Source organism: Hirundo rustica, chromosome Z (genome assembly GCF_015227805.2).
Source record: "Hirundo rustica isolate bHirRus1 chromosome Z, bHirRus1.pri.v3, whole genome shotgun sequence".
NCBI lineage: Eukaryota > Metazoa > Chordata > Aves > Passeriformes > Hirundinidae > Hirundo > Hirundo rustica.
In genome coordinates, this window is record NC_053488.1 from 86,085,088 (window position 1) to 86,112,101 (window position 27,014).

General features: G+C 46.8%; 1 protein-coding gene across 1 annotated transcript; it reads left to right on the plus strand.

Annotated features, from left to right (window-relative positions):
• Positions 1-27,011, plus strand: LOC120765331 (sodium/hydrogen exchanger 2-like). The gene is made up of 12 exons (XM_058424076.1): positions 1-94; positions 1,503-1,966; positions 2,681-2,931; positions 6,108-6,325; positions 9,924-10,120; positions 13,386-13,475; positions 15,617-15,687; positions 16,738-16,902; positions 17,336-17,450; positions 18,874-19,008; positions 23,941-24,013; positions 24,940-27,011. Exons 1-12 carry the CDS (start codon positions 70-72, stop codon positions 25,092-25,094), a joined length of 1,959 nt encoding a protein of 652 aa, XP_058280059.1. The 5' UTR covers positions 1-69; the 3' UTR covers positions 25,095-27,011.
• Positions 27,012-27,014: the final 3 nt, after the last annotated feature.

The following is a 27,014-nucleotide window of genomic DNA, read 5'->3' on the forward strand; positions in this document are numbered from 1 at the left end:
TCGGAGCACGCCTTCTTCTCTCTGGATTACCAGCACGTCCAGGTCCCCTTTGAAATCACGCTCTGGATCATGCTGGCATCCTTGGCCAAGATAGGTGAGGCCTCCTGAGAGGATGAGGAGGGATGGGGAATTTCTGTGGAGGTGGTGTGGGCAGGGGTCGCCTTTGCTCCATCTCCTCTCTGGTTTGGAGCCTGAGGTAACATGCCAAACCCTTGGAATTTGCAGTGTGTGCCAGAGACACTGCACTTGTGGAAAACAAGCTGCATTTCTGGCTGGTTTTCCATCTAGAAATTCATGCCTGGGAGTGCGGTTGCTGCTGGGAGGAAAAATGCCGGGTTTCCAGGAGGAGGAATTTGATTTAACTACAGGACGCACTAAGGCGTGTGCTCATCTTGATTTTCTTGCCAGCCACACTCTGTGCAGGTGGTCCACTGGCACCTTCATCCTAAAATGAAGGTTCCTTATTTTTCTAAAAGTGCCCTGTGTCTGGCCCAGGAATAATTCCATCCATTTCCAGAGTGTTACACAGCCTAAAATAAAATTTCTGTGCATTGATTATCTGTGCAAGGTCATCTAAGAAAACTGTAAGTTGTGCAAAGTATTTGTCTCTTTGTATTTTCCTCTGAAAATCTGGGCACAGGAAAGTTAAAATTATATATAAATATTTTTATCCAGTAATTGTCTTCAATTCTGTTAAATTCTGCTATAAAAGTTATTTTATAGCAGTAAAAACATTTTTAAAAGCATGGATCATTGTATTTCTTTTTCTCGGAATGGAGAAGTCTCTAAGATTGGGTTTGATCAGAATTTTTGAGCTGGAAAAGGTCTTTTTGTCTGACTAATTTCATGCATGTAACAAGACCCTATTTCTAGTCACATGCATGAAGAAATAATGACCAGAGATTTTTAAAAACTATTATTCTTATTCTAATTAGGTTTATTTCAATGACTTTCTTTTAATAATTTACCTTGTACTTGTGGTGGTTGTTATAGTCTTGGGCATTACACAAGACCAGCTTGATTGGACATTTTTTAGCTTTTTAGCTTTAAATGCTAATGATTAAAATAAAAAAAAAAAAATCACAAAAAGCCTTCCCAATAATTATGAAAAAGGTCCACTTTTAATAGTGTTTAATGTATGGAATCTGCTTTGTGTTTAGAATTAGAAGTTGCTATTTCTGTTAGTGCTGAAGATGGGCTGCTGACTAGATTTCGTAATTAATAGTTCCAGATACTGTCTTATTTATGCAGATTATTGCTTTTTGTTTATTTACCTCAATATATCTCTCTAACCATATGCTATGGTGAAATGAGGCCTGAGCAGACAGTAATTTGAGAAATTGGTGTTTTCAGCAATTTTTAGATTTTCTAACCAATTTCTGAGCAGCTTCACCCTCACCGCGTGCGTTTATTTGTGCTGCTCCGAGGTGTAACCTGCTGACAGCGGGGACCTTCTGAGGGCTTGTGAGATAACACCAGTTTCATCTCTCCGTGCCCTCCAGGGTTCCACCTCTACAACAAGCTGCCTTCTGTCGTTCCCGAAAGCTGTTTGTTGATATTTGTGGGACTCATCATGGGGGGAATCATCTATGGGTTAAATGATAGGTCACCACCAGTGATGGACAGCGACATCTTTTTCCTCTACCTCCTGCCCCCCATCGTGCTGGACGCCGGCTACTTCATGCCCAGCCGCCCCTTTTTCGAGAACATCGGCACCATCCTGCTCTACGCGGTGGTGGGCACCATCTGGAACGTGTTTGGGATCGGCTTTTCCCTGTATGGGATCTGCCAGGTGAAAGCCTTCCGGCTGCAGGACGTGTCCCTGCTGCACAACCTCCTGTTCGGCAGCCTCATCGCCGCCGTGGACCCCGTGGCCGTGCTGGCCGTCTTCGAGGAGATCCACGTCAACGAGAAGCTGCACATCCTGGTTTTTGGGGAATCGCTCCTCAACGATGCCGTGACCGTGGTGAGGACCAGCCTGAACTGTGGTATTTAACCTGCAGAGGATGGTGCTGAGTGTTGGGATGGGAGATCTCAGCCTGCAGGGAAAGGAGGCTCAGGGAAGGCTTTATTTCCCTCTGCTGCTCCTTGAAACGAGGTCGTAGCCAGGTGGGGGTTGGTCTTTTCTCCCAGGGAACAAGTGACAGGGTGAGAGGAGATGGTTTCAAGTGTCACAGGGAAAATTTCTTCATGGAAAAGGCATTTAAGCATTGGCACAGGCTGCCCAGGGAAGTGGTGGAGTCACCACACCTGCAAGTGTTTAAAAACCATTTGGATGTGGCACTTGGGGACGTGGTTTAGTTGTGAACATGGCAGTGCTGGGTTAATGGCTGGACTTGATGATTTTGGAGGGCTTTTCTGACCTCAATGATTCTGTGATTTGTTGAGGAAAAAGTCATCAACAACCCCTTCTGGCAGAGGACTCCTGGTCCAGTTCTCTGGCCTGAGGTCCTGGGCAGCGTGCAGGGTGAACTTAGAAGTTTCCAGGTTTCTCTTTGGCTCCGTGTCTAGGGACAGAAATGTTTGCGAGGGCCACAGCAGTCCCCTGGTGGGAGCCAGACCTCCTGGGTGGGAGGTGATGCTGCACTGGCAGGAATCCCGCCAGTGTATTTGGTGTCATGACCACATCTGGTGAACATCCAGTTAACAGCTGTTTCCCTCTTTCCTTTCCCCCACCAAGGTCCTCTACAAGCTCTTTCGCTCTTTCTGTGAGATGCCCACCATCAAAAGCGTGGATGTTTTTGCTGGAGTGGGAAAATTCTTCGTGGTTGGGCTGGGAGGAGTTTTAGTGGGGCTGAGTTTTGGGTTCACCGCCGCCTTCACCACGCGCTTCACCAAGGACATCCGCGTCATCGAGCCCCTCTTCGTGTTCCTGTACAGCTACCTGTCCTACCTCACTGCAGAGATGTTCCACCTCTCCGGGATCGTGGCGTAAGTGAGGCCCGGCAGCTCCTCTCTCCCGGAAAACTTCCTGCCCGTATTCACTGAAAAATACCCCAAAACCTTTTAAAATTTGGAAATCTGTGTGTGATGAGGAGCAGGGCCCTCTCCAAGTGTCTCTCTCTTTCCCAAATTGCACATTGATGGCTGATGGCGGGTTTATGTAGGGTTATTGAGGAATGTTTGAGCTCCATGGTTTTTGTTTGGAAAGGCTGTTGCTGTTCCAACAGTGAGGTGGTGTCTGGTAGGTTTGGCAGAGCCAGAAGAAGTTTCTTAGCTTATTTTGTTATTTTCCACATGTCCCAGTCAAAACCAACATGGGAAGAGTTACAAGGAGGATTTAGTCAGCTCCTTGGAAAGTTTGGTCTTGGTTTGGCAGCACATCTGTTCTCACATCCCCTTCCCCATCTGCATGTCCTGCCTGGCAGCCTTTGGTGTGGCAGAGCAGCAAGTGATGGGATGGGAACTGGAGCCTGAAATATTCCTGCTTTTTGGGAGCAGAGGATTCTAATGGAAACCTCTGCTTTGGAGATTCTGACTTGGCTGCAGAAGCTCAGACACTGCTCACGTCTGGCCTCAGGTGTCACCAACACCTCTGTCTCCAGTAACCTTGGGAATCTGCTGGCCAATTTCAGCCAAAGCAGTCAGAAATCATTCAGTTAGATTCATTTTCTTTTAACTGGGTCAATCTTTCAATGAAATGAGTAATTTTGGGCCAGATCCTTCAGATTTAATCGACTAATTATGCTTTGTGCTTAGCTTGTCCGACATCTCACTGTCAGAGCAGATGCTGAGACACAAATAGCTAGAGAGACCCCGATGTTCGCCGAAATCCCACCTTGGAAAGCAGAGAGAGAGGAAAACCAGAGGGATCCAGCCGTCCTGGGTTCTGTGGGCTGATATCTGTTGAGTGTGGTTCTCCTGTCCAAACGGGGTCAGCTGGTGCTGAGGATCACAACCATTTATTATTCCCCCAAAGACACCAACCTGCACCTACCCTGCAGTGTAAACAACTGCTCAGCTGATGAGAATGAAGATAAAATAAAAAAAAAAAAAATGAAGTGGGCTCCCAGCTCAGCACAGAAGTATCTGGGAGATCTATTTTAAAACTAATGATGTTGCTTTGGATATAAACCATTCCTGTGTCTTGCAGATTTTGTTTCCTCAGCTGGTTAATAGGAGCAATATTTGAGTGTTACTGAAAACAATTCCAGCTCTGGGAATAGGTAGGAAAAGCCTGTTTATAGGAATTGAAGACCGAACAGTGAAATAAATATGCTGCATAATCATCATGGAGCAGAAAACACTCAATCCTAATGGTGTCTCCTTCTATCAATCGGAATCTGCTGTAGCCATTATGGAACACATTTGCTGTTCTTTTGAATAATGCATTTTTTTCTAAAGCAAAACAATGGCAAAGGCAGCTGATTCCTGCACTATGCCCTTCAAATTGCCCAATTATAAATGCCTCTCTTATAGATCTGGAGTTCAAACAATTCATTCCGTTGTGGCCAGGGAGTACTGTATTATAAGAAGCAGCTTTTGGCAGTTTGTTTCTTTGAAAAATAATTTGATTGCCAAAAAAATCAATTCTACATAGTCCAAAAAAGTATAAAAAAAATCTGAATGCAGCTCAGTCTGAAACTGTTCTGCAAATGGGTTTTAGTTTGATTTGTTTTCCTTTCTTACTCTCTTTTTTTTTTCCCCCTGCCCCTTGCCTTGGTGGCAATGTCCATCTTTAGCTAGGACAAGACAAGTTTATTCCCTTTCTGTGACCCTGCTATGATCCCATTATTCTCCAATAATCATTCCCAACCCACATTTCTGGAAGTTACTTGCCTATAAATACTCAGATTTCTTAGTTTTTAACTGTAACTATATTCCCTGCTATTTTTTGAGGCAGACACAGAAACTGAAGAATATTTTTTTTTTTTTTTCCAGCCTGTGGTTCAGTCCCTGCTGCTCTTTCTGGCAAAGCAGGTCAGACCTAAAAAGGATAAATCAAACCAGACCTGTATTAGAATATTTTTATGTACTGGTGCATTTTCTTAGGAGATGAAAGATGTGAAGTCAAACATGTGGTGGGAAAGGGACTTAAGTCTTGGTCTCCTGCTGGTGGATAACAGGATCCCACTCCTAAGCAAAAGCATTGTGACTTCCCTGGTTCTAACCTTTCCTAGACTCTGCTTTTTCCACAAATCCTCTCCCTAAAGCCCAGTTGTAAATTCAAACAGAGCCAGATGTTTGTGTCTTCAAAATAACGTGAAACGCTAGTGAAATTCTGGGGTTAAACAGGGTATTTTCAGTGCAAAGCAGTAATTGCCTGGCAGTTCTCTGAGCAGTTCTGGGTGAGCCACCACCTCTCTCAACACCTCTGTTTGGTCACTTACCTGTCCTGGTCACAGCAGGTGTCACCAGGTCCCACCCAGAGCCACGGACAAGCCAAGGATTTGCTTCCGTGTTGGCTTTTCTGTGATCCAACATCGTAATATTCCCCGTGGAAGTGGTTTTCAGAGCAATAAAAATATGGGTGGCCTTACCAAATGGCACTGGAAGTCAGATCTTGGAAATTTAAAGCCCTTTTTCTATTTCTGCTGCATTATTTAGCAGAATATTGCTAGAAATCTGCCGCAAAAAAAAGTTTTGATCCAGATTAAAATATAAAAAAAAGCTGCAGCGCTTCGAGCACTCAATTGTTTTGACCTCCTAGGATTGCTGGCCTGAAAATGTATTGATTTGAAAAGCTGATGAATTAGGCTAATGCCATGTTCCCTGGAACCTGAAGAACCAATTATCCATGAACAATTGCCAGGCAATTGCAAGGTCAGAGTTTGGCAAAGTTAAAGAACTGGAAATGGTGTGTGGGGATGAGAAGTGCTGGGTGTTAGTTGGAGGTTGTGCTTTGTGCTCTGATAAAATGCAACAGGTTCATCTGTTAAAGTCCAGATTTGGACAGTTTGGGCAACCTATAAAGTATTTTATTGTCCTAATGGTCCAGATACTCTTGGCCTGATGTAGGAAGTGAATCAGCCCTCAGTGAAATGCCCGCAAACAACTGAGTCTTGATGAAACCCACTTTTTTTTGATAACTGACGTGTTGATTTACTGTGTTAAAGTAGAAAAAAACATATTGCTTATCTTCCACTGTTTATTTTTCACTTCCTCAGCATCATTTCCTGTGCCATGGGCATGAAGCGTTACGTGGAGGCCAACATCTCTCTCAAGTCCCACACCACAGTCAAGTACTTCATGAAGATGTGGAGCAGTGTGAGCGACACCCTCATCTTCATCTTCCTCGGAGTTTCCACCATCGGGGAAAACCACGAGTGGAACTGGCCCTACATTTGCTTCACGGTTATTTTCTGCCTCATTTGGAGGGCACTTGGTAGGGGAAATTCTAGATCTTGATTTTTAATGTACGTTATTGTTTACGGGAGTGAGGAATGAGGTTCCATTAGTTGAGAGGGTCCTCTGCCCCTCCATCATCCTTTCCTGCTCGCTCTGCAGTTTGATTATTCCAGATGGGAATGCTAGGACTGGACTGGGACATTGCAGACAATGCTTCCTGCCCCTCCATCTTACCCAATTCCAAATCTTGCATTTTGCTGCGGTTCCCTGCTCTGTGCTCTGTCTGGCGCTGTATAGAACCTCTCATGAGATCTGTTTTATCAATGTCCCTTTTTTGCCACAATTTTCCTTTACCCTCCTTCATTGCCACCATCCCCTCTTCCATTTCAGTGGTTTTTAACCCCTTGGGTTTTTTTAATCCTGTTCTCCCAGCAGGAGGGAATTTGTAGGTACATACCTTGGGGTGAGAGATCCATGAAAATCCTCTGCTCCGATATTCTGAATTGTGGCAGTTTGAGGGATTTAATTAATAACAAGCTCATGCACAGCAGCATCCCTCACTTGGAAACTGGAGTAGTTTTCCAGTTGCTGCCCTAAATAGATGAGATTTGGGACATAAACTGTGAGGATGCTCCTACTCCTACTCCAGAATTTCAGGTCAGGGTTGAGGGTGGCAGAATTGGGGAATCGCTGAGGTTGGCAGGGGCCTGTGGAGTTTGTCTGGTCCAACACCCTGCCCGAGCAGGGTCCGGCAGGCAAGACTTTGTCCAGATGGTTTTTGGTTATCTCCATGCATGGAGAGTCTACAGCATCCCTGGAATACCTGTCAGGGTGTGTGACCAACCTCACAGCAATGAGGAGACCAAATCTTGGTGGTGATGGGGAGCAAGGCCGGAAAACACTCTCCTGATTATTGATCTCTGCAGTTTCTTAAACCACAGTTACCATGAAAACCCAAGTCCTGGTTCCAGAATTCCCTGGGATCCCATTTTCGTGCGTTGAAAACGTCCAGAAGAAATAGATGTGTTGTGTTTCCATTCTCTCCAGCTGTATCTTGTGTTGATTCTGTGTTGGGAGAGGCTGGACCTCCATTCCTCTTACAGTGTTTGGCACATAATGAATGCAGAGTGCCACAGTTATGGGTATTTTTATGTATTAACAACATTTGTAAAAATAACAGCACACATTTTTGGCAAGGAATCCGAGAGCTTAAAAACATTCAACAGGATTTATGTTTACAAACCAGTGAGTCAAGCAGTGAGCTCGAATTTGACAGACACTTCAAGAAATTGTTTAAATAGGTTAAGCCACGATTAGCAAGGCAGAGCAGAATGGGGTTTATTAGCTGTTAGGACATGCCAAAGTTTGTTTTAATAACTGTGCACCATACTTGGAAATGTGCTCATTAGTCAGTTTTTTGTACATTCAAGGGTTTTATTACCATTAAGTGGTTTCTCTTAAATTATTTGCTCAGATAAAAGGAGTTCTTAGTGAGTTTGGTTTTTTTTTAAGCTCGAAAGTTCTTCATTACAAGATATAAAAACGTAACAATGCTGCAAAAGCACCCCAAAAATCCTCCCTAAGCACAGCCCTTCTGAGAGCAGCTTAAATTATGCAGCACATTATTAGGGAAAGGGCTCAGGCTGCAGCCACCATTTTCCAGTCAAAATCTCCCTGGAATTAAATAGGAACACACAAACCAGGGCTGGAAATTGTTTGAGTGGTCCTGAACGGGACGTTCCTGTCCTGCAGCACCTTCCTGGGAAGCTGTCAGGGAGCTGGGAGGTGAGAACTGGGAAGGGGCTGCACCAAGCCAGACTGGGAAACTCCTGGCTTGGAGATGGTGCTTGAAATCAGACCTTGGGCTGCTCAGAGCCATCCAACAGCTCTGGATTAATTAAAAATTGGGTAGTAGGGAAAATTTCTTCATGGAAAGGGTTGCCAAACATTGGAATGGGCTGCCCAGGGCAGTGGTGGAGACAACAGCCCTGGAAGTGTTCAAAAAACACGTGGGTGTGGCACTTGAGGACATCGGTTAGTGGGGAGCTTTGCACTGCTGGAGGAATGGTTGGACTTGATGATCTTGGAAGGCTTTTCCAATCTTTACAATTACAGGATTCTAGGATTCTGGAGGTGCTTGAGGCACTGATCCAGAAAAGGCAGATGCCCCCACATTTCCTCACAGGAACTGGGGATTTTTGGGTGGGCAGGGATTGGTGTGCAAACTGTACCCCAAACCTTCACAGAACTGTCAGTGCTTTAAATATTTGAGAAATTATTCTGCTGAAATCTGGGGAATTCCTTTGGTGTGAGGAAGATAGTCTAAAAAGGAAAATAGAGCCCTTGCATGGCAACACTGGGGCTCTGCTGATATCCAAGCTGTGAGGAGATTCACTCCTGTTCTTTCCCAAGATATCTGCAGGAGAAAATAATTCTGCTCAGAATGATTAATTGTATGTCATCTCTTGGAGCAAACTGGCCTTGAATTAGTTTAGGGAATGCTAATAATAATTTATGAGGAAGGATTAAATTAAAACAAAGGCCAGGATATCAGCTCAAGTAAATTTTGTTGCTTTAAATCATCGGCACTGCCTGAGCTGTAGAGCAGCAGTGGATGTGATCTGAGGGAGGCTTTGTTTTATTTATTTTTTAAGTTGCAAAGAACCTTGACACCCAAGTGCTTCCCATCTGCTGGTCTGGGAACCAGTTCTGCAGAGCTCCAGAGATGGGGAAGGTGTCACAAGGTTCACTTAACCGAGTTCCCTATTTCCAAACATCCCTATCTTTTTGTTTTCTTCAAACTCCTCCAATGTAGAGTCAAAGTTCAGCTTTTTTTAGCTGGAGGAGTGTGGGAAGGTGTTTGATATGTCCATAATAAATGCACTGTTTTTATTTCTTTTGCAAACACCCTCTAGAAAAGCAGCAGTGCTGTGGCTCCAGCTAATTCCTAACAAAAGTCAGCGACAGGTGGTGTCATCCGTTCTCAAAATGGCTGTTAATCTTTGGGAAATAGGATGTTTATCACTTCCACTGGTATTAAAATCACGGCCTACCGATTTATGGCCTGGCTTTTTGTACCTTTCTGCATCTGTTTGTGCATTTGTAAGTGGCTGTAAATCACAGCAATTGCTGTGTCACCTCACCTGGCCTTCAATTTGTACAGTGCAAATTTCTGAGGGAAAGAAATAGCATTAACACAGGTGGAATATGGCTACTTATCCAAGCTACTGCTTGGAAACTTTGGGAAATAGGAGGGCAATTTGCAGCTTAAGTTGTTGCTGACGATTTGCCTCAAAAGCATTTGTAACCTCGGCAATTCTGTCATTTGCTGTCACCAATTAGAATAAATCAATTAATATCTCAGGACTGCAGCCAGACAATATTTGTCGGATAGAATTAGAAATATGTTGGGGATTAAGTTTTATCTGGACAAAGCAAATTTCAGCCTGTTGGACCAGACTGGAAGAAAACTTCTCCAGCGGCGTATTGGGAATGTACCCCCCTGTGCCCTGGCCAGCTCCTCGTAGTTGGTGTGTACCAGTTCCGTGATGTTTCACTGGAAAATGTGAGATCACGGGTTTTCTCCAGCTCTTCTGTTTGATTGGCGTTCCTCAATCTGCCTTCCTGCTTTTCAGGGGTCCTTGTGCTGACTTTCTTTGTGAACAGATTTCACGTGAACACCATCACCAGTAAGGACCAGTTCATCATTGCCTATGGGGGGCTCCGCGGGGCCATTTGCTTCTCTTTGGTTTTCCTGCTGCCTGATTTCCGCAGGAAAAAGCTCTTCATCGCAGCAACAACTGTTGTCATCCTCTTCACCGTGTTCATACAGGTAAAGCCGGTTTTGGGCACACATTCGGGATTAGCTCCCCTCCGGGAGTCTGATGAGGAAGGTTCCTCTCCCTCACGGCTGGGGCTGTAAATTCTGGCGCTCCAACACTGAGTTTTAAGGAATTGCGGCGCTCCCGGGCTCGGGAGGAGCAGCAGCTCTCAGCATTGCTGTGACATCTAGTGGTAAAACCATTCCTGCAGCTTTCTGTGGGATGAGGGTGTTGGATGTCCCCCTGCTCCTCTCTGACCAGCAGCAAGTATCTAAGGGCTCCTCTAAAATACAGCTTTTAGTTCGTCTGGCAAACACAGCCACATTTGAAGGAGGACGTGGTGGAAAAATTTGGGTTGTCTGCTGTTGAAATGAGCAAGGCCGATGTCCACCTGCTGTTTATCCCGGAAAGTAAAGAGCGGGTCTCCACAGGACTGAAATGAGTGGGATGTGGAGGTCTGGGAAAGATCTCACGTAGAAAAACCCCCTGCGAGCTCCTGGTCAAGGACACGAGGTCCATGTGGAGCTGCTGACCAGCAGCCACCCTCCTCCTGCCCTCGGACGGAGGGAACAGAGGAGTTTCTGGGTCTTTGGGAGATGGTGGCTCGCGGTGGCAGCTGCCGAGTGGCTCCGCGGCCGAGCGTCACCCTCAGAGCAAATTCCTTCTGCTTTTCCTGACAGAACCCCTCAGGTGGGTGTCGAGCACTTGGATGATGTGGAGGGTTGGGGCTGGTTTTTGCTTCCCCACATCCAGCTAAATCCTGAGCTGGAAAAGTGGAGGAGGAGAGATGTGAGCGTGTGGTGCCAATGGGATCAGAGCAGGGAGCCACAGGACAGTGGGGCTGGGCACAGCCTCAGCCTGAAAGGAGAGAGCAGGGCCCAGGCCGGAGGAGGGATGTGCTTAGGTAGAGTTTGACAAGTTTTAAGATGCAAATGTGGGTGAGAAATTGAAAAGCCCCGGTCCCCAGGCACCGTCCGCTCACGCAGAGCCTCACACAAAGGATGTTGTATGGCAGCAGCTCCAGGCTTCGGGAAATCCTTCCCGGGGCCGGGGAAAAGGCTTTTGTGCAACCTGAAAGCTCAGCTGGTGATGTCATTCCCGTGCAAAAGGGTAAGAGTTAAACAGGGTCCCCGTGTCGCTGGGGAGACCCCCTGACCTTCAGCCATTCACGGGGACACTGCGTCTGCAGAGGGGCTGGGCTGGGGCTCCACTGCAAGAACAGGGGGAGGGAAAAAACAGGAAAATTATTTAAAACCCGAGGCAGAAACATGTTGCTGGAGCTCAGCACAGAAAAGGTGGGTATATGTTAACAGAACCTTCAAAAACCTGGGTTTGGAAATCAAGTTTGTGGTGCTGCTGCTGCCAGGCACATCGATGGATGCGTTATTGGGGAGGGAATATTTTTACCATCCCAGCGTCTTTCATGGTCACTGTGTGTGGAGAGGACAAGAGAAATACTGGCTGTGACACAACTTCTGTGCACGGCGGACATTTTTGTTCTTGTTTTATGCAAAACCTTTTCTTTATATTCACAGTGATCTCAATATGGACTTGATGGGGAGTGTCTGTGTTTAAATAGGCCAGAAACCAAGGCAGTGGTGCTTTGGGCCCTTTTAGGCTGGTTTGGGCCAGCAAAGCATCGTGTCAGAGCTCAAACCCTCCACATCCTATGATTCCCTTGGAAATCCCGCCCCGGCTGGCTGGAAACCCTTGTGCCACAGAGGAATGACCACCCTGTGAGCAGTTAGGCTTGGCCACCCGTGGCTCTGCCGGCGCATTCCACAAGCCAGGAAAATCCTCTCTTTTGGCCTTCCTAATGTGGTTGCATAAGGCTCTTCCCACAACCAGCCTGGTTAATGATTTTGAGGAGGTTGACTGAGCGGTTGTCGAGTCCCCAGTGCTTCCAGGCAGGCTGGATGTATTCCACGTAGACCAGGAAGTTCTCCGGGGAGCTCTCTGGGCTTGTCTGGAATGTCACAACCCCCCCTCATCGTTCTGCCTCTTGGTGTGGTTTCAAAATCAAAGACGGTTGGAAGTTCACTCTCTGAACTTACTGGCCCCTGACCTCTGCCATGAAATTCTGAGCAGATGTAATAATTGTGAAGGGGGGAGGTTGTTTGATGCCCGCACTGTCCCGCTGGGTATCTGGGGGTGGAAAACGTTGTGTGAGCAGTGATGGAGCTGTCAGGCACTCCCTGGGATGAGCTGTCCCTGGTGGGTGGAGGAGAGGCACAGGGGACCTGCAGGTGTGCTGTGAAACCATGTGTGGCCTGGAATGACACATGGGATTCCCATAACAGTCCCAAATGCTGCTTTAAAGTGGAAACAACTGCGGCTGATTATCCAGGAAGGCAAGAGGCCAAATTCTACAGTCTCTACTTAATTTTTGTAATATCTGTTATTTTGGAATTTGTGAGTTCTGTGTATTTGATTCTAAATAGCGACACTTTTTTTTTTTAAATTGCTATTAGCTATTAAAATGACACATTAATTGTTTCTGCAATTAAAAATGTGTTCTGTGACTCTCCTCTGTGCCAGCATTTGTGACATTCAGAAGTCATAAACATCAACTACTCCATCATTTTTGCTGTAAACATGTCCTAGAAAAGTCATTCCATACGGAAGCCTGGACTAGGAGACACACCACAGCAGCGTTTTAGTTCTCTCACGAGGCTTAAAGGATATTAAAACTTTTCCCTTGACCCCTCCCACCAGGTGGATGCTTTGATTAAGAAACTTAGGCACTGGCTGGCCGTCAGAAATCGCTGGAGTAATGGTGCGTGACGCACAGTGCTTAAGGAGTGAGCAGACAATTGCTGGCGGGGGCTCCGTGCTGAGAAATCTCAAGGATTATCCTCATTTCAGGCATTTGAACTTGGATTGTTTCAAGCCCCTCTCCATCTGGGAGGCCACGAGCAACAGCAAACCACAGGCTTGACCTTGGAATTACTGCTTGGCTTTTTGTGGTCTCGGAGAGGCCGGAGGAGGCGAGCAGAGGTTTCCTCCCCCAATCCTGAAGCCTCTCCGTGAGTTCCCGTTGACAGATTCCTACCAGGAGCAAACAAACTGTTTGGGGTACACCTGGGAGAACAATTCCTAGTCTTGTTGAAGCTTTGCAGGTTTTTTGCTGCCAGGAAAGCAGGGCAGGTGAGAGAGGCTGCTCCAGCACCAGAACAAGGTTGCTGTGGCTCAGCCCCACGCTGACGGCTTTTGTTCCAGTGCAGGAAAATTGGGTGTGAGGAAAGGCTGATTTTTGTGTTGGTGGTCACTTTGCAGGGAATGACCATCCGTCCCCTCGTCGACCTGCTGGCTGTAAAGAGGAAAAGGGAGAGTGCTCCCACCGTGGGAGAGCAGATCCACATTCGGGTAAGTGGAGCATCCATTGACATGTGGCCAGAGCTTCCTGATGTCTTCTGGAATGCGTGTGTCTCCAGGGACCTTGCAGATCCGCAGTTTTACCTGAATCCTCTGCAGGTCAGCCCTTTTCCATGCTGGAAATCCTGTTCAGGGTCCTAACCCTGGGTTATTCTTCCACTGCCACCGATCAGGCTGATGTAACATCAGGTACTGCACAAATGTGAGAGACAAAGATGATTTCTTGCCCCAAACTTTAAGCTCTGACCTAACTCAAGTTTCTCTGGTCAGAAAGAAAGAAGATGAGGCTTGGGTGCTTTCAGGATTAGGAAATTCCATGTGTTCTCCAGTCCCATCACCACCACTGGTTTGGATACTTGGGCAAAAAAATGAAGAAAGGGAGGATAAGGTTGGTGGTATATTGGAGGGAACCTCTGAAGTGCACCGTCCTTGGAATTATTCGAGGCCAGGTTGGATGGGGATTGGAGCCACCTGGGGCAGTGGAAGGTGTCCCTGCCCATGGCAGGAGCTGGAATGAGATGAGGTGTAAGATCCCATCCAACCCAAGCCATTCTGTGATTCTACATCCATAACCCAAAGGTGGGATTTCATTCCCTGTGTTCTCACCACCCTAATGTTGGTATTTGTAGTCAATAGAGGATTTCAGGGAGAGGCTCAGCTCCGTGAGATCAGCTGCTCTCCCTCTCAGCTGAGCCTTTGCATTTGCATCTGTATCCAATGGATAATTAGTATATTCCTGAATCTAATTGTTCAATCCCAGCCACGTTTCTGTGGGTATGGCTCCTTCAGGAATATTATTGTCATTGTCTTCTTTAGCAATAAAGCCATTGGGGCTGGGGACATTTGTAAAACCTGTTTGGCATCCTCACAATGGGGTCAGACTGCGGGGCTTTGTCTGAGGTTAACACAACAGCTCAGGAGGCTGAGGAGCTTTTTCCAGTCGTGAACAGAGAAGACTTAGCTCTTTTGTTAGGGTGTGAATGGCAAATCATCTCAGAAATGTGTTTATTAGGAGGTATGAGCTGAAAACGGCCATGCACCAATTAAACTGAGAAGGTAAAAATGCAGATAGTTGGAAATCAGGGATGCAGAAGCAGCTTTCTTCCTCAGATTTATTTTGCCATCTGGATAGTTGGGATATTCTTGCTCACAGGACTGATCAGTGTAATTCCAGAGAATCACAGTGGTTTGGGTTGGAAGGGACCTTAAAACTCATCTCATTCCAACCCCTGCCATGGGCAGGGACACCTTTCCTTATCCCAGGTTGCTCCAAGCCCTGTGCAGCCTGGCTTGGGACACTCCCGGGGATGGAACACTTCAGTGCTTCCCTCCAAGGTCGTGTTTGTGGAACACACAGATGACAACAGCCATGTGAGGGTACTAAACCCCCACCAGCCTGCAAGGCTGAGCAGCTGCTCTGAAACTTTTCTGTCTCTGACCCCCCACAAAAGATAGTTTTTATATTGTAGATCTGTAGGAAGTTCCAGGGTCATCAGTACCTGAGTGTGGAGGGCAGCAGAGCAGAGCCCTCTCCCAGTTTAGAGATGCCATTCGGAGGGAAAGCAGGGAAAATTTGGGAAATTACAGGGATTTAACTTTTAGATGGAAAACCCATGCAGGCTGAGATTTTTAACATAATTTTAAACCATAATAATGTATTTATATAAAGCATGATATGCTGATTTCCTTTAGTGGGGAGTGTTTGGGAGAAGGCACTATTTACTATTCAAGTCAAAGCATCATTTATGTGTTACCTACATTTATATCCTGAAGAAACGGATTTCCTGAGACAAATTGTCCTCAAAAACCCCCAAATGAGCCTTTCCTGCAGGTCAAGGCCCAGAGGGAAGATCATGGGAGCCGTCTTCCCTCCTGTACCCATCACAGAGAGCAGATCCGTGGCCCTCAGCATTTATTCTCTGCTTGCCCACACCTGAAAGCAAACCACTCATTGAACTCCAGCACCACCGGATGAGTGGATGGAGAATTATCTCAGTGCCTTCTCTCCTTGATTCCCAGCTCCCTACCCTGAGCGGGAAGCATCCCCTGTTGTGTGTGTGGCTTTTGCTGTTTCCTGGCCGGGTTCATCACGTATGCAACCGGCGTAGAGCGAAATCCTCTCTCCCCTTTAGTTCTTGGATCATTTGCTGGCTGGCATTGAAGATATATCTGGACACTGGGGACAGTATTACTGGAAAGACAAGTAAGGATTTGCCAAAATACAACTGTGTACACGTGTAGGGAAAAAAAAAAAAGGAGGTTGTGTTCTATTCCCCAAGTTTCTGCTGTGGGCAGCTGGGCCTTGTTCATCCTCGTGGCTCAAGGGAGGTGACAGAGGGGCAGCTTTTCCTTGTCCAGGGGGATGCCAAGTTTCCAGGGCACTTCCCTGCTTGCAGACACCTCTTGTGCATCACCCTAAAAAGATCCTTTCTCCTCTCCTGTTGTGTTTGTCCCTTCTTGCCCAAAGAAACCTGCTGCCATGGCCGTGACACGCAGCCTGTCCCAGGCTGTGCACAGTTAACACTAAAGAGCTGAGTTTGCAGCACTGCTTGTTGTGGACTGGAATTGCTGAGGATCTTTACAGATTTCTGTAGCAAAGTGTTCAGTTTTCATTAAATTCTGGGGGTTTGTACATTTCAATTTTTTTTTTTTTAAGTGCATCAGGATTTAAATATATATATATCTATAAATACCATAAATTATACTAAAAAGTCTATCTACCAGGTTTAATTCCTTGGTGGTCCAGACATAGATGCAGCTGGTAGAGATTTTTTAGGAATGCCCATGCTTGGAAGTGCCACTAGAGGGTATGGGAGTCTCTGCTGCTGAGGAGCATCCTGGCTCCTTGTGAGCAGGTCTTAAAGAGATGGATGATCTCAGAGGTCTTTTCCAACCTAAATTATTCAACGGTTTGGGCAGAAAAGAAGAGGAAATGGCTCAAGAGGGAATCTGGGAGTGTTTAAATCTGTAGCTTGTTGCACTTCTAGAAGTATTTATGATGTATCTGGCACTTTTGGGGAGTTTTTATTGTTTTTAGCGAAGTTTTAATATTTTGACTCACGTACTGTAATGCAGAAATAATTAGGGACTGACCTCTTGGACCATCTGATTTCTGAGGAGGACTTAATGGATATAATGGAATTTAATGGAACGTGGGGCAGTCGTGGGCTATGACCCTGCTGCCTTGCTCCGATCTGTTGGTGCTGGGGAGTCAGGGGAGAGGCTAAACCCATCTCATTTTGTCCTCCAACAGACTGGAGTATTTCAACAGCAAGTACCTGCAGAAGATCCTGCTCAGGGAGTACGACCAGCCCAAGTCCAGCATCGTGCTGCTCTACGAGAAACTGGAGCGCAAACACGCCATCGAGCTGGCCCAGGCTGGGCAGCTGGGCCACGGCCCAGCCCACCCCTCCTTCCTGTGAGCAAACACCAGCTCCAACTCAGCAGCTGGGCGCTAAAAGTGATGGGCTGGATGAGCTTCACCCGGCACTGGTGGTGGCACGTGGAGGGTCACCTCTATCCCCACCAGTTACAGGGAAATGGTGCTCTGAGGAAGAGGCTCCTGCCCCATTTTGGATGGGTTTGCAGTGTAAAATGTTCTGAATGGCCACTTCAGACCTCACAGATGGTTCTGCTCTGCCACAGCTCCCCGTGGCTCTTTTATCCACCAGGGAGCACGTGGACAGCCCAGCTCTGACGCAAATGCCAAATTCCTGCCTTGCCGTGAGCTCCATCTGCAAGGATGAGCTGTTGGACACGTTGGCTGTGGTGGGATCCCAAGGGGGCACTGAGATTTGAGGATGCACTTCTCGTGCGTGTTCCAAAATAAGGTGTTCTGCTTTCCTTTGCAGCAGCAGCGACAGGACTGTCATGACAGGCCAGAAATTGGAGGACACTCCAAATCCTGATGTCCTGGACAACATGCAGGAAATATTGGCAAGGAACCTGTACCGGATCAGGAGGACGGTATAACTTTCCCCTCAATCCATATTTTAAGTGTCCAATAACACAAATTTCCTCGGTTATCCGAACAGCCTGAGCAGATGTTATGAATATTTCCATAATTACCCAGGATGTCTCTTTGTGAGCAGAGAATAGTTGGCTGTGTGGAGCCAGATCCAGTTTCCAAGTCAGTGGCACATTTCTGTTTGCTGCCTGACAGCTTCTGAAAGGTTCACCCAGTCAGCCTATAATTTCATGGAATATTTTCGGCGTCGGTACCCGGCAGTGAAAAGGAGAAAGGAGGAGCACGTGGAACTTCAGGCACCGGGTTAGCAGATCCAGCAGCAGCTCCTAGGGCAGAGCAGGGATGGGGTTATCCTCGTGGTACGTTTTTCCCCGTGGTAGAGAGGTGTGAGTGGGAATTAGTCTGCAGAGCTTTTAAATCCACCCAGCAGCTTTGCCATGGAACTGGTACCAGTGGTTAGAGGGCATAAACCCCACTTGCTGTTTACTGAATCATGGATTGTGTCTGGGGTTTCACACAGCACCCGAGGCTGTGCACTGGAATTGCTGTTCCTAGGGGGACTTAGCCTTAAAATCCACCTAGGCCTTCGTTTTATGGATTACACACAAAATATGGAGTCCTTAGGGGTGGGGCTGGTGTGGGCAGCTCGGCACAGAGGGATCAGCCTCCCTCTCCTGTCCCTTTGCTGAGCTGAGGGAAGCCGTGGGATAAGGCTGGGAAGAGACCTATGGACGTGGTGAAGGGATGAAGATGAAGGCACAGCTCCAGTTTGTGCCTAGTCCTGCGTTAATCCAGCCTAACCCCTTGCAGTGACAGCGTTATCCCAGCTCCCACTGGTGTCAGTGGGAGAATTCTGCTTGGCTGGGGGGTGGCTTTAGGAGGAGGGTTTACGGTTCCCATTGTCTGCATGATTTATGTGGGAAGGTGGGATAAACACAAAACACTGGGGGCTGAAGGTGTGAAGGCACCTCGAGCAGAGTCATGGCACTCGTTCAGGTGTAACACTGCCAGGTGTAATTCAGTCTTGCCATTCAGTGATTTCCTGGGTGATTTCACATTAAAAAAACAAAAACAAAAACAAAAAACAAAAAACAAACAAACAAACAAAACCCCAAAAACCACACAAAACCACCCTCAAAAAACACAACAAAACCCCACAACAAACAAACAAACAAACCAACCACTAAAAAACCCAAACAAAAAACAAAACAAAACCCAAAACAAAACAAAAAAAAACACCAAAAAAACCCCAAATACCCCCAGAGTTTGGACTCCCATCTCCCTTCCATGCCTCCTTCCCTCCCCACCTCTCCGAAATGAGTGTGTGCCCATAGCGGGGCTGGGATGCTGCAGGGGCGGGAGGATCCCGGAGGGAGGGCAGGGATGCTCCCGTGTCCTGCAGCCCCTGTGTGTCCCCTGCAGGGCCCGGCGTACAACAGGCACACCCTGCCCGGGGACAGCGAGCCCACGGAGCAGGCCAAGGAGATCCTGATCCTGCGGCACAAGAACCTGCTGGTGGAGGTGAGCGGGAGCGACACCTGCAGCTCCAGGAAGGAGGTAAGAGGGAACTTTACAGGGCCGTGCTCCGGCTGCTTTCTCCACAGCCTGGTTGCTGCTGGTGGTTTGTTTCCTTGGAAAGACAAATCTTGTTGCTTTAACATAAAATTTAAAAAAGTTTCTCTATCCCGAAGAATAGGAAAAAGGCCGAGGGAAAAATCTCCCCAACCCAGCTCCTGGCGAACCAAGAATCCATCCTGAGCACGGTGCTTTGTGAACACAGACTTCCACCCGTGCTGGAAAAGTTCTGTACTGAGAAAATATTACTGACAAATATTATTCACTCTGTAGAAGCTGAGGTCTGGTGGTGGTGGGTTTTTTTTTTTTCTTTTTTTTTTTTTTTTTTTTTTTTTTTTCCCCTGGGAGATTTCATCAAAGACAGGAATTTGTCTCCCCCCCATGTGTCAGTGGTCCAGAGGGACTGTAAATATTTGAAATTGCTCAATGATTTCCAACACCTCCCCCCCCCCCCAACTCTTTCAAAAGGACAGAAGCATTTTTGTGATCTTTCTTATTCATTCTGGAGGTGAGTTTTGTTTTTAAACACATCTACATTTCTGGGCAGGCTTGGAATAAGTAAAGTAGAGGGAGGTTTTTCTTACCTGATTCCTGCAAGAAACAAAAATTTTTCCTGTTTCTTCTGTGTTGGTTTATGTTCTGAATCAGAGGAGAAAAAAGGTTAATACAAAGTCTGTGCCTGGTGCAGACTTTTGCTCTTTGAGAATTGGTGAGAGAAGCTGGGTCAACATTTAGCTATGGAAAAAAAAAAAAATGGTTTCCAGGAATGATGCATGAGGATCAGGCTTGGCCTTTTCAGTTCCTCCCATCCTCTGTAAATCTTTAGAGGAAAAGCATTTAACCCTTGTCATATTTTGCTCCCAAATTCCCAGGTCAGCAGCAGCGCAGAATCACAGAACTGAAAGGGATCCATGAGGATCATTGAACTAGCTCCTTGCTTTGTGCAGGACAGCCCCAAGAATCCCACCCTGTGCCTGAAAGTGTTGTCCAAACTCTCTCTGAGCTCTGGCAGGGTTGGTGCTTGCAGTAATCGCTGAACTATCCCTAAATTCCACTCACTTCTCCGAATTTTAGGTTTTGATGGCTTGATCTGGAGCACTGTCCAAGTGTGAGCTGTGATCTCTAAAATGAGCAGCCAAGCTCCATCACCGAGGAGAACAAAATGACCTTTTAGAAAGAAACAATTTGCCCTTCCCTATTTAGATAGCACAAGAATTCGGGAGTGCCCTGGACTTTTTTCCACTCCGGTTTCCTTGTGGAAGTGACAGTCGTGTATGAGCCTGCCGAGAACGGCAGCCCTGCACCAAATGCTGCTGGTGCTCAGCCCTTCCTCCCCAGAAAGGTGTTCTGGCTCTTGCAAGCAACTTAAAAGATTTAATTTGATCATTTACATGCTGATTGGTACTTACAATTCAGAGTAGATAGGCAAGAACATGGCATGTTCCTGTAGTAGAACATTTGGTATAATTAAACTTCAAAAGAGCAGCATCAAACTCCGGCTGATTTTGAGCACGACATTCCCTACTTTAAGGGTATTTGATTGTTAACCCTTGTGCTCCTGCTTTCCCCTCCTCTGCTGCATTTGTTGGGAAATTCATGAGCTTTGGGAAAGCTGTTTCTGCTGTTCCTTTGAGGGCTTGCAGCTGGGCTTTGAGGGAACAGAATAGTTTTTGGGGAATTGCAAAAGCAGTAGGATTCACTCTGTGTCTGTGCTGACTCGTGGATGATGGCAAATGCCCTCTGAGGGTGGGAAATGCCCTGTGGATTATGGAAAACACCAGTTTGATGGTGAATACTGACTGTTGTGTCATTGGAGCCACTTGTTGGTGCTGCTCACACCCCTTCACCGCAGCCACCTTGGCTTTGTGCCAGGCGAAGGGAAGCAGATGTAAATCCCAGAACAGTCCGGGTGGGAAGGGATCCTAAAGATCATCCAGTTCCGACCCCCTGCCATGGGCAGAGTCACCTTCCCCTAGATCAGGATGTCCTGTCCAACCTGGGAGATGACAGTAAACACCGGGAGCTGATCCCAGTGACACCTCTAAGGATGGCTCTAACCCAAGAACCATCCCCCAGTGCCCAAAAGGACAAGCCAGGCCTGTTTTCTGTCACCAGCAGCTTTTCAGCTAATTTTTAACAATAGCTACCTCATTTACTGTCAGTAGAAATAGAATGATGCCCCAAAGTGATAGGATAATGCTCTAATAGAACGCTGAAATATCAACACCATATTAATTATATATATATATTATTATATAATATTAAGGAGGGTGGGTGAATGCTGTTACTTCATGCTGTAGGAGGACAGATTGCAGAATTTTCCAGTGGAAGGAAGGAACACTGTGCTAAAAAGTAGATTTAACCTACTATAAGCAGCTCAATACTTACCAGTTTTTGGGAAAAAAAGCAGCTACTCCTATTTCTCCCATACCAGATTGAAAAGAAACTGGTGTTTTCCTGATTAAAAAAAGCCATTAATGAAAAATGTCAGTAGTGTTGGAGGTTTTTCTGATTGTCAGATATTCCATCTTTTGTGGTCCCACAGGGAAGGGTTTGGCCTTCCAGGTTTTGAGTCAGCAAGAAAAACTTGGATGCTGTTGCTCCCCCCCGTTTTTCTATTCTACATCTCACCACGAGATGGAAGCATTACAACTGTGTTTGCAAACCCAACTGGAAATCCACGGATGGAAGCAAACTTCCAGCAAAGGGCCACTGAAACCCCGGTGGTGCTGGTGAAACTCCTGCAATTCCACTGCCAGCCTTGGAAAAAGCTTTGGTGATACTTTGAGTGTTGGGAGACGAGGGAATAATTTTAAAAATCCATTTGGTTCAGTAGCAACCCTGTTTTCTTTCTGTTTGGCCAGTGCCTATTTTTCTTTTTTAGTGAAGATGCTGAGAGCTTTGCTGTTAAATATGAAGCTGTTGCAGCTCAGTTAAACACGTATTTTATCAGTGGCTGCTCGATCTTTTCCCCCCCAATCAAAATCAGGGATGCGTGGGAGAACATCCTCGTGTTGGTGGCTTTGCCAGGCTGGGAAGGAGCCAAGTCCACCTTGGCTGCTGGACAATCCATCTCCTTTCCCCAGGAGAAAGCAGTGCCCTCGCCAGGATGGACACAGCTCTGTGGCCAACACCAGGCTTCAGCCGGGAGGGGTTGGGATTGGAGCGGGGGGTCTTTGAATCCCTTCCACCCCAAACCATTCTGTGACTCTGGGTCACCTCTCTGGGTGGCTTTAGGCGCCTTAGGGATCTCCTGCACTTCGGGTGCTTTTAAATCAAGGAGAGGGGGCTCTTGGAGCCTCCTCCAAGGGAGAGTTTGGAGAGCAAGCGGGGAAAAAGCTGAGAGAAGCAGCAACAAAAGAACAATCTTCCTCCCTCTGGAGCAGGTTAAATGATTTACACCAGGCAGAAGAACCTTGGCAGGAGAACGGGGTGACTTCAGCTCTGAGCCACAGCCCAGAGGATTAACTCCAAAACTAGCTGTTTCCAGCAGAAAGTTCGCCTTCCTCTGCCTAAGGACAAAATTCCTGCCGAAGGCTGCTGCTTCCTGGAGCTGTGCATCCCTGCTGGCTCCGAGCGCCGGCCGCATTTGGGGCTTGCCTTATTTTAGGCAGGGGTCCAGCCCAGCCTGAGCTGGCAGGGCGGGTTCTGAGACCCAGGACAGCTTTTATTTACCACCGAGCACCCAGAAAATCCTTGCACCTGTAGCCAGGCAACTTGGTCCTCTTTTCTCCTGCCAAAACACGAGTGCACTCCCCCAGAGGAGCTTATTTGGAGCTGCCTGTGAGCCATGTGCGTAAATGACACAGTGCCTTTGGTAATTATGTCGGAGCCCTTTCATGGAGCATGCTCTGAGAATCGTTAAATGCCCCTGGGAATGGCTTTCCAGGGAGCCAGGCGCTGCTGCCGGAGCTGGGAAGGCATTGTTATTAAAATGGTCAATAAAAGTGAGAACAAGGGATGGAGGGCAGCGGTCCTCGTTAGGGGAGGGAGGAGAACGAACCGAAACAAAACAGAAAACCAGGCTGGGAGGTGTCCAGAGTTATTTTGGCAGTCTGGGTTCCTGGACCGAGGTGCCAAATCGCAGCTGCGTGAGAGACTTAATTCCCAGTTTACAGAGGCACAGAACAATCCAGGCGGCATTGTGCTACCTGATTTTTATTTTTTTCCTTTTTTTTATTATTATTATTATTATTATTTGTCCTGGAGGGTAGAGATTAGCACTGGAGTGAAAGGACAGGGAGCTCGTTAGTGCCAGCTCGTTACCTGCCTCCTTGGACTGCAGCCAGCGTGGGGAACAGCCAAGGTGAGAAACATCCATATCCCGGGGACAGCTGTGCCTTCTGCACTCCCTGCCCCATTCTCCCAGCTCCAGGACTGCTCCTTCCCATCCTCTCTGCTGAACTATTCCTGGGGAGCTCAGACCTCTCCCAGAACTCAAAACATAATTGCTGCTTTGTGCAATTGTTATTATTTAAGCTTCTGACACTGGCTCAGTTTTATTTCTAAATTCTTGACAGTCCATAAAGAGCTTCCAGCATAGTTCAGAGAAGCTATGAATGCCCCATCCCTGGAAGAGTTTTAGGCCAGTTTCGAGGGAGCAACTTGGTCCTGAGAGAGGTGTTCCAGCAGAAGGATTGGAATAGGATGATCTTTAAGGTCCCTTCCGATCTCATGAGTCTGTGTTGTAGCAAATCAGTGTCTGCAAATCTGAAAATACTTCCTGCCATCTCTTCAGTCTATTTTTAGCTGTCCTTCCTATTCTTTTTTTTTTTTTTTTTTTAATTATTATTTTTATGTGGCAAAAGTTGAACGAATGGGAGTGGGATCCTTAGGTATCACAGAGGGCTGGTTTATGAGGCAGGAGTGTCATGAGCAGATTTCACAAGGCGCTGAAGTCCTTCTCTCCCTCAGTCCCAGAAGGAGGACGTCTGCTCGGTGCAGGGCGAGGCCACCACGCAGCCCAAGCTCTGCCGCTCCTTCACGGGTAAGTTGTGGTGCTGGGGATCATTCCCTGCTCACCCTCATCCCCTTGGAATGGTCCAGCAGGTGACAGGGAGGATGTAGGACATCCTTAAATGAGCCTCATGGGTGAGCAAGGTGAGCTGAAAGCATTCCCAGCCCCGGTGCTCTCTCTCAGCCCAACCTGAGGTTGGTGTGAATGGGTTGGGCCCTTTCAAAGCCATCTAATCCAACCCCTCTGCCACAAACAGGGACATCTCCAACTGGGTCAGGTTGCTTCATCCAACCTGGGATGTAGCTGTTTTAAACCACAGTTTACCAGGAATACTTCAGTTATGTTCTTCCCAAAAAAAACCCCATGACTGTAAGCAGAGAAAAGTGGTAAAACCCATTGTTTCTAGGGTGTTTTTCCACTGCAAGGAAAGCACGAGCACTGTGGCCCTTGGCACACAGTGGTGACAGAGCAGAAGGAGGTTGTAACCCCTCTGTCGTGTTTGCATGTTCATCCCCATCAAAAAATCCCACGATGTGACAACATGACATTCCAGGCGCTCCAGCAGGACACCTGTGTTTTCCAGAGCTGGTTTAAGGCAGTCACCGTGTGAATTTTTGCCCTGCAAAGTTGCAGGCGGGGACTGGCAAAAGAGTGGTGGTGTTGATCCAAATACTTTGTGCATTTCAAATTTAATTTCAATTTAAATTTCAATTTAAACGTGGGTTTAAATTTCCTTTTTTGGCTTTTTCTTGCATGGGAACACTGATCTTTGTCTGCTGTTTTATGACCGGGGAGCGATCCTTGGAGGGAACAGCTCACCCCCAAGGGGCACATGGCCACCTCGGTGTTTCTTCGTTCCTGCTGAACCACTAAGAAGGGTGTTTCTTATGGTGTTTCTCATGGTGTTTCTCATGGTGTTTCTCACGGTGTTTCTCATGGTGTTTCTCTTCCCACAGTGAGGAACGCGGAGAAGGTTCGGGAGGTGAAGGAGAGCCGATCCAATTCCGTGTGTGCCATCCCGCCGCCCCAGCCCAGCGGCTCGACCTGGGGCGGGAGGAAAGAGCTGAGTCTGGAGATGTACAAACACAAGGGACGCTCTGGCTCCCCGTGAGGGGTCTGCCTCCTTCAGGGAGGGCTGCTGCACATGTACATAATGTAAATAAGGTGCACATTGGAAAGGACAGCGTGGACGGGGTGGAATATTCCGGAGTGGTTTGCATGGAAAGTCGCCCTTATTGCCCAGTGCGGGGTTTTTAGTGGGAACTGAGGGAAAAGATGCTCAGCAGTGCCAAGGAATGGCTGAGGGGTTATTTCTAAGGAATTTCTAGGAAAAATTAGCCTGTTCAGTCTGAGAAAATGGCTGAAACTGCCTACAGCTGCAAGGAAGGATGTTTTAATAAGGTGAGATATGGGATCTTCTTATTAGTTTTCAGGGATAGGCTAAACAGCAGGGAGCATTTGGATTATAGATTGGGAAAAACTTGATAATCTCAAAGCAAGTTTTATTGGGGGGTGGAGGAAAGAGCAGAGACAGCAACAGATTTCCTCTGCTCCTCAGGAACTGATGGATCATGGCTGTGAACATCAATCTCATGAAGCCCGAAGTTAAATGACGTAGTTAAGCAAGGGGTTGTGTCTTACCTGAGGGATTGTCCCACACCCAGCCACAGCTCTGCTAATGAAAAATTATTGTAGCTGAGTTAAAAGGGAGAAATATGTTCTTACCAGTTTTTAAAAATTTCTTTAAGGAATGGTTCACCTCAAAGCTGAAATGAGGAATCTCCAAACCCAGTGCTGGTAGCAGGGGATGAGGGTGACAGCCCTTAAGTAAATGGGAAAGGTTTCTGACATGGCTGGTGGGTTGCATTAATCCTGTAAAGATATTTTGGGATGACCTGTGCTGTCACAGCTGGGATCTGTGGGTTTAGAGGGGTTTGAAAGTGCCAGGAGGGTGACGCAAACCCTGGCTGCTTCTCCCAGGAAAGGTGTGAGCCCTTCGCACAGCAGATGCAGGTAAACTCCAGGGACAGGACCTGAGGAAGACAGATAGCCCCAGCTTTGGGTAATTTTCTTTGAAACTCCAGGTGAGTTCAAACCTTTGAATTCTTGTCCTTGCTGAACCTGATGGGACAAGTTTTGTGTTGACATTTTTCTTTCTCTGCTCCTTACTGTGATCCAAGAGTGTTTAATCTGAACGAAGTGGCTCTTTCTGAAGCAGCATTAAAAGAAACTGTAGGCTTTCCCAGACTCCCCTCCATGATGTTTTTGGGCTTGCAGAACCAGTCTCCTGCATGCAGAAAAACCCCCTTAGCAGAGCCCTGCATGGTACATTGGTGCTTTCATTTTAAATTAAAGGCACAAATTTGTGTGTATTTGCTTTACAATGATCCAAGGTCTCATTGTCTTCTGAAAAACCCCCTTTAAGCTGTCCTGGAATAAACTGAGGTGGTTCATGTTGACTTGAAGGTCACTCCATCACTGGAAATCCACTTCATTGCAGAGGAAAATCAGAGCTTTTAGCGATAGATGTGCGTTTTACGTGTATATATACATGTATGTACATATGTATTGATTTTAATATAGACTCATTGTCACCTTCAGTTAATTCATTACAATTTTGATTTGTTTCCTAGTTTAATCCATGTGCATGGGAGCCGTGTGGGTTTGGCTGTACTTGGTTTAGAAAACAGCCCATCTCCGAGTACGTTGTAAGATATGGTACAATCCAAGGAGTTTATGGATACGTTGGAGTGTTCTACATTTCCATTTCAATTAAACTCGCTGCGTTATGGGATCGTCTCTGAGCTGTTCTTTCCTTGCATCTTCAGCGTGCTGCTGGTGACATCATCAGGAGCTGGGGTGTCTCTGGGTGTCATTCCAGGCAGATCCTCTCGGAACAGCAGCTCCTTCAACCCTTGGCCGGTGATCCCAAGATCATGAGTGAGGAAAGAGATTGTAACGAGGAAATAAAATTGGTGTTGTTGTTCATTGGTGAAAGACATTGCATACAAGGGAGAGAAAAAAAATACTG

Excerpts from the sequence above, each read along its gene's own strand:
- LOC120765331 (XM_058424076.1), top strand. The coding sequence starts at position 70 with ATGCTGGCATCCTTGGCCAAGATAG. Across the intron at positions 2,932-6,107 it reads CACCTCTCCGGGATCGTGGC|CATCATTTCCTGTGCCATGG; the intron begins GTAAGTGAGGCC and ends TCACTTCCTCAG. Across the intron at positions 19,009-23,940 it reads CCTGCAGCTCCAGGAAGGAG|TCCCAGAAGGAGGACGTCTG; the intron begins GTAAGAGGGAAC and ends TCTCTCCCTCAG.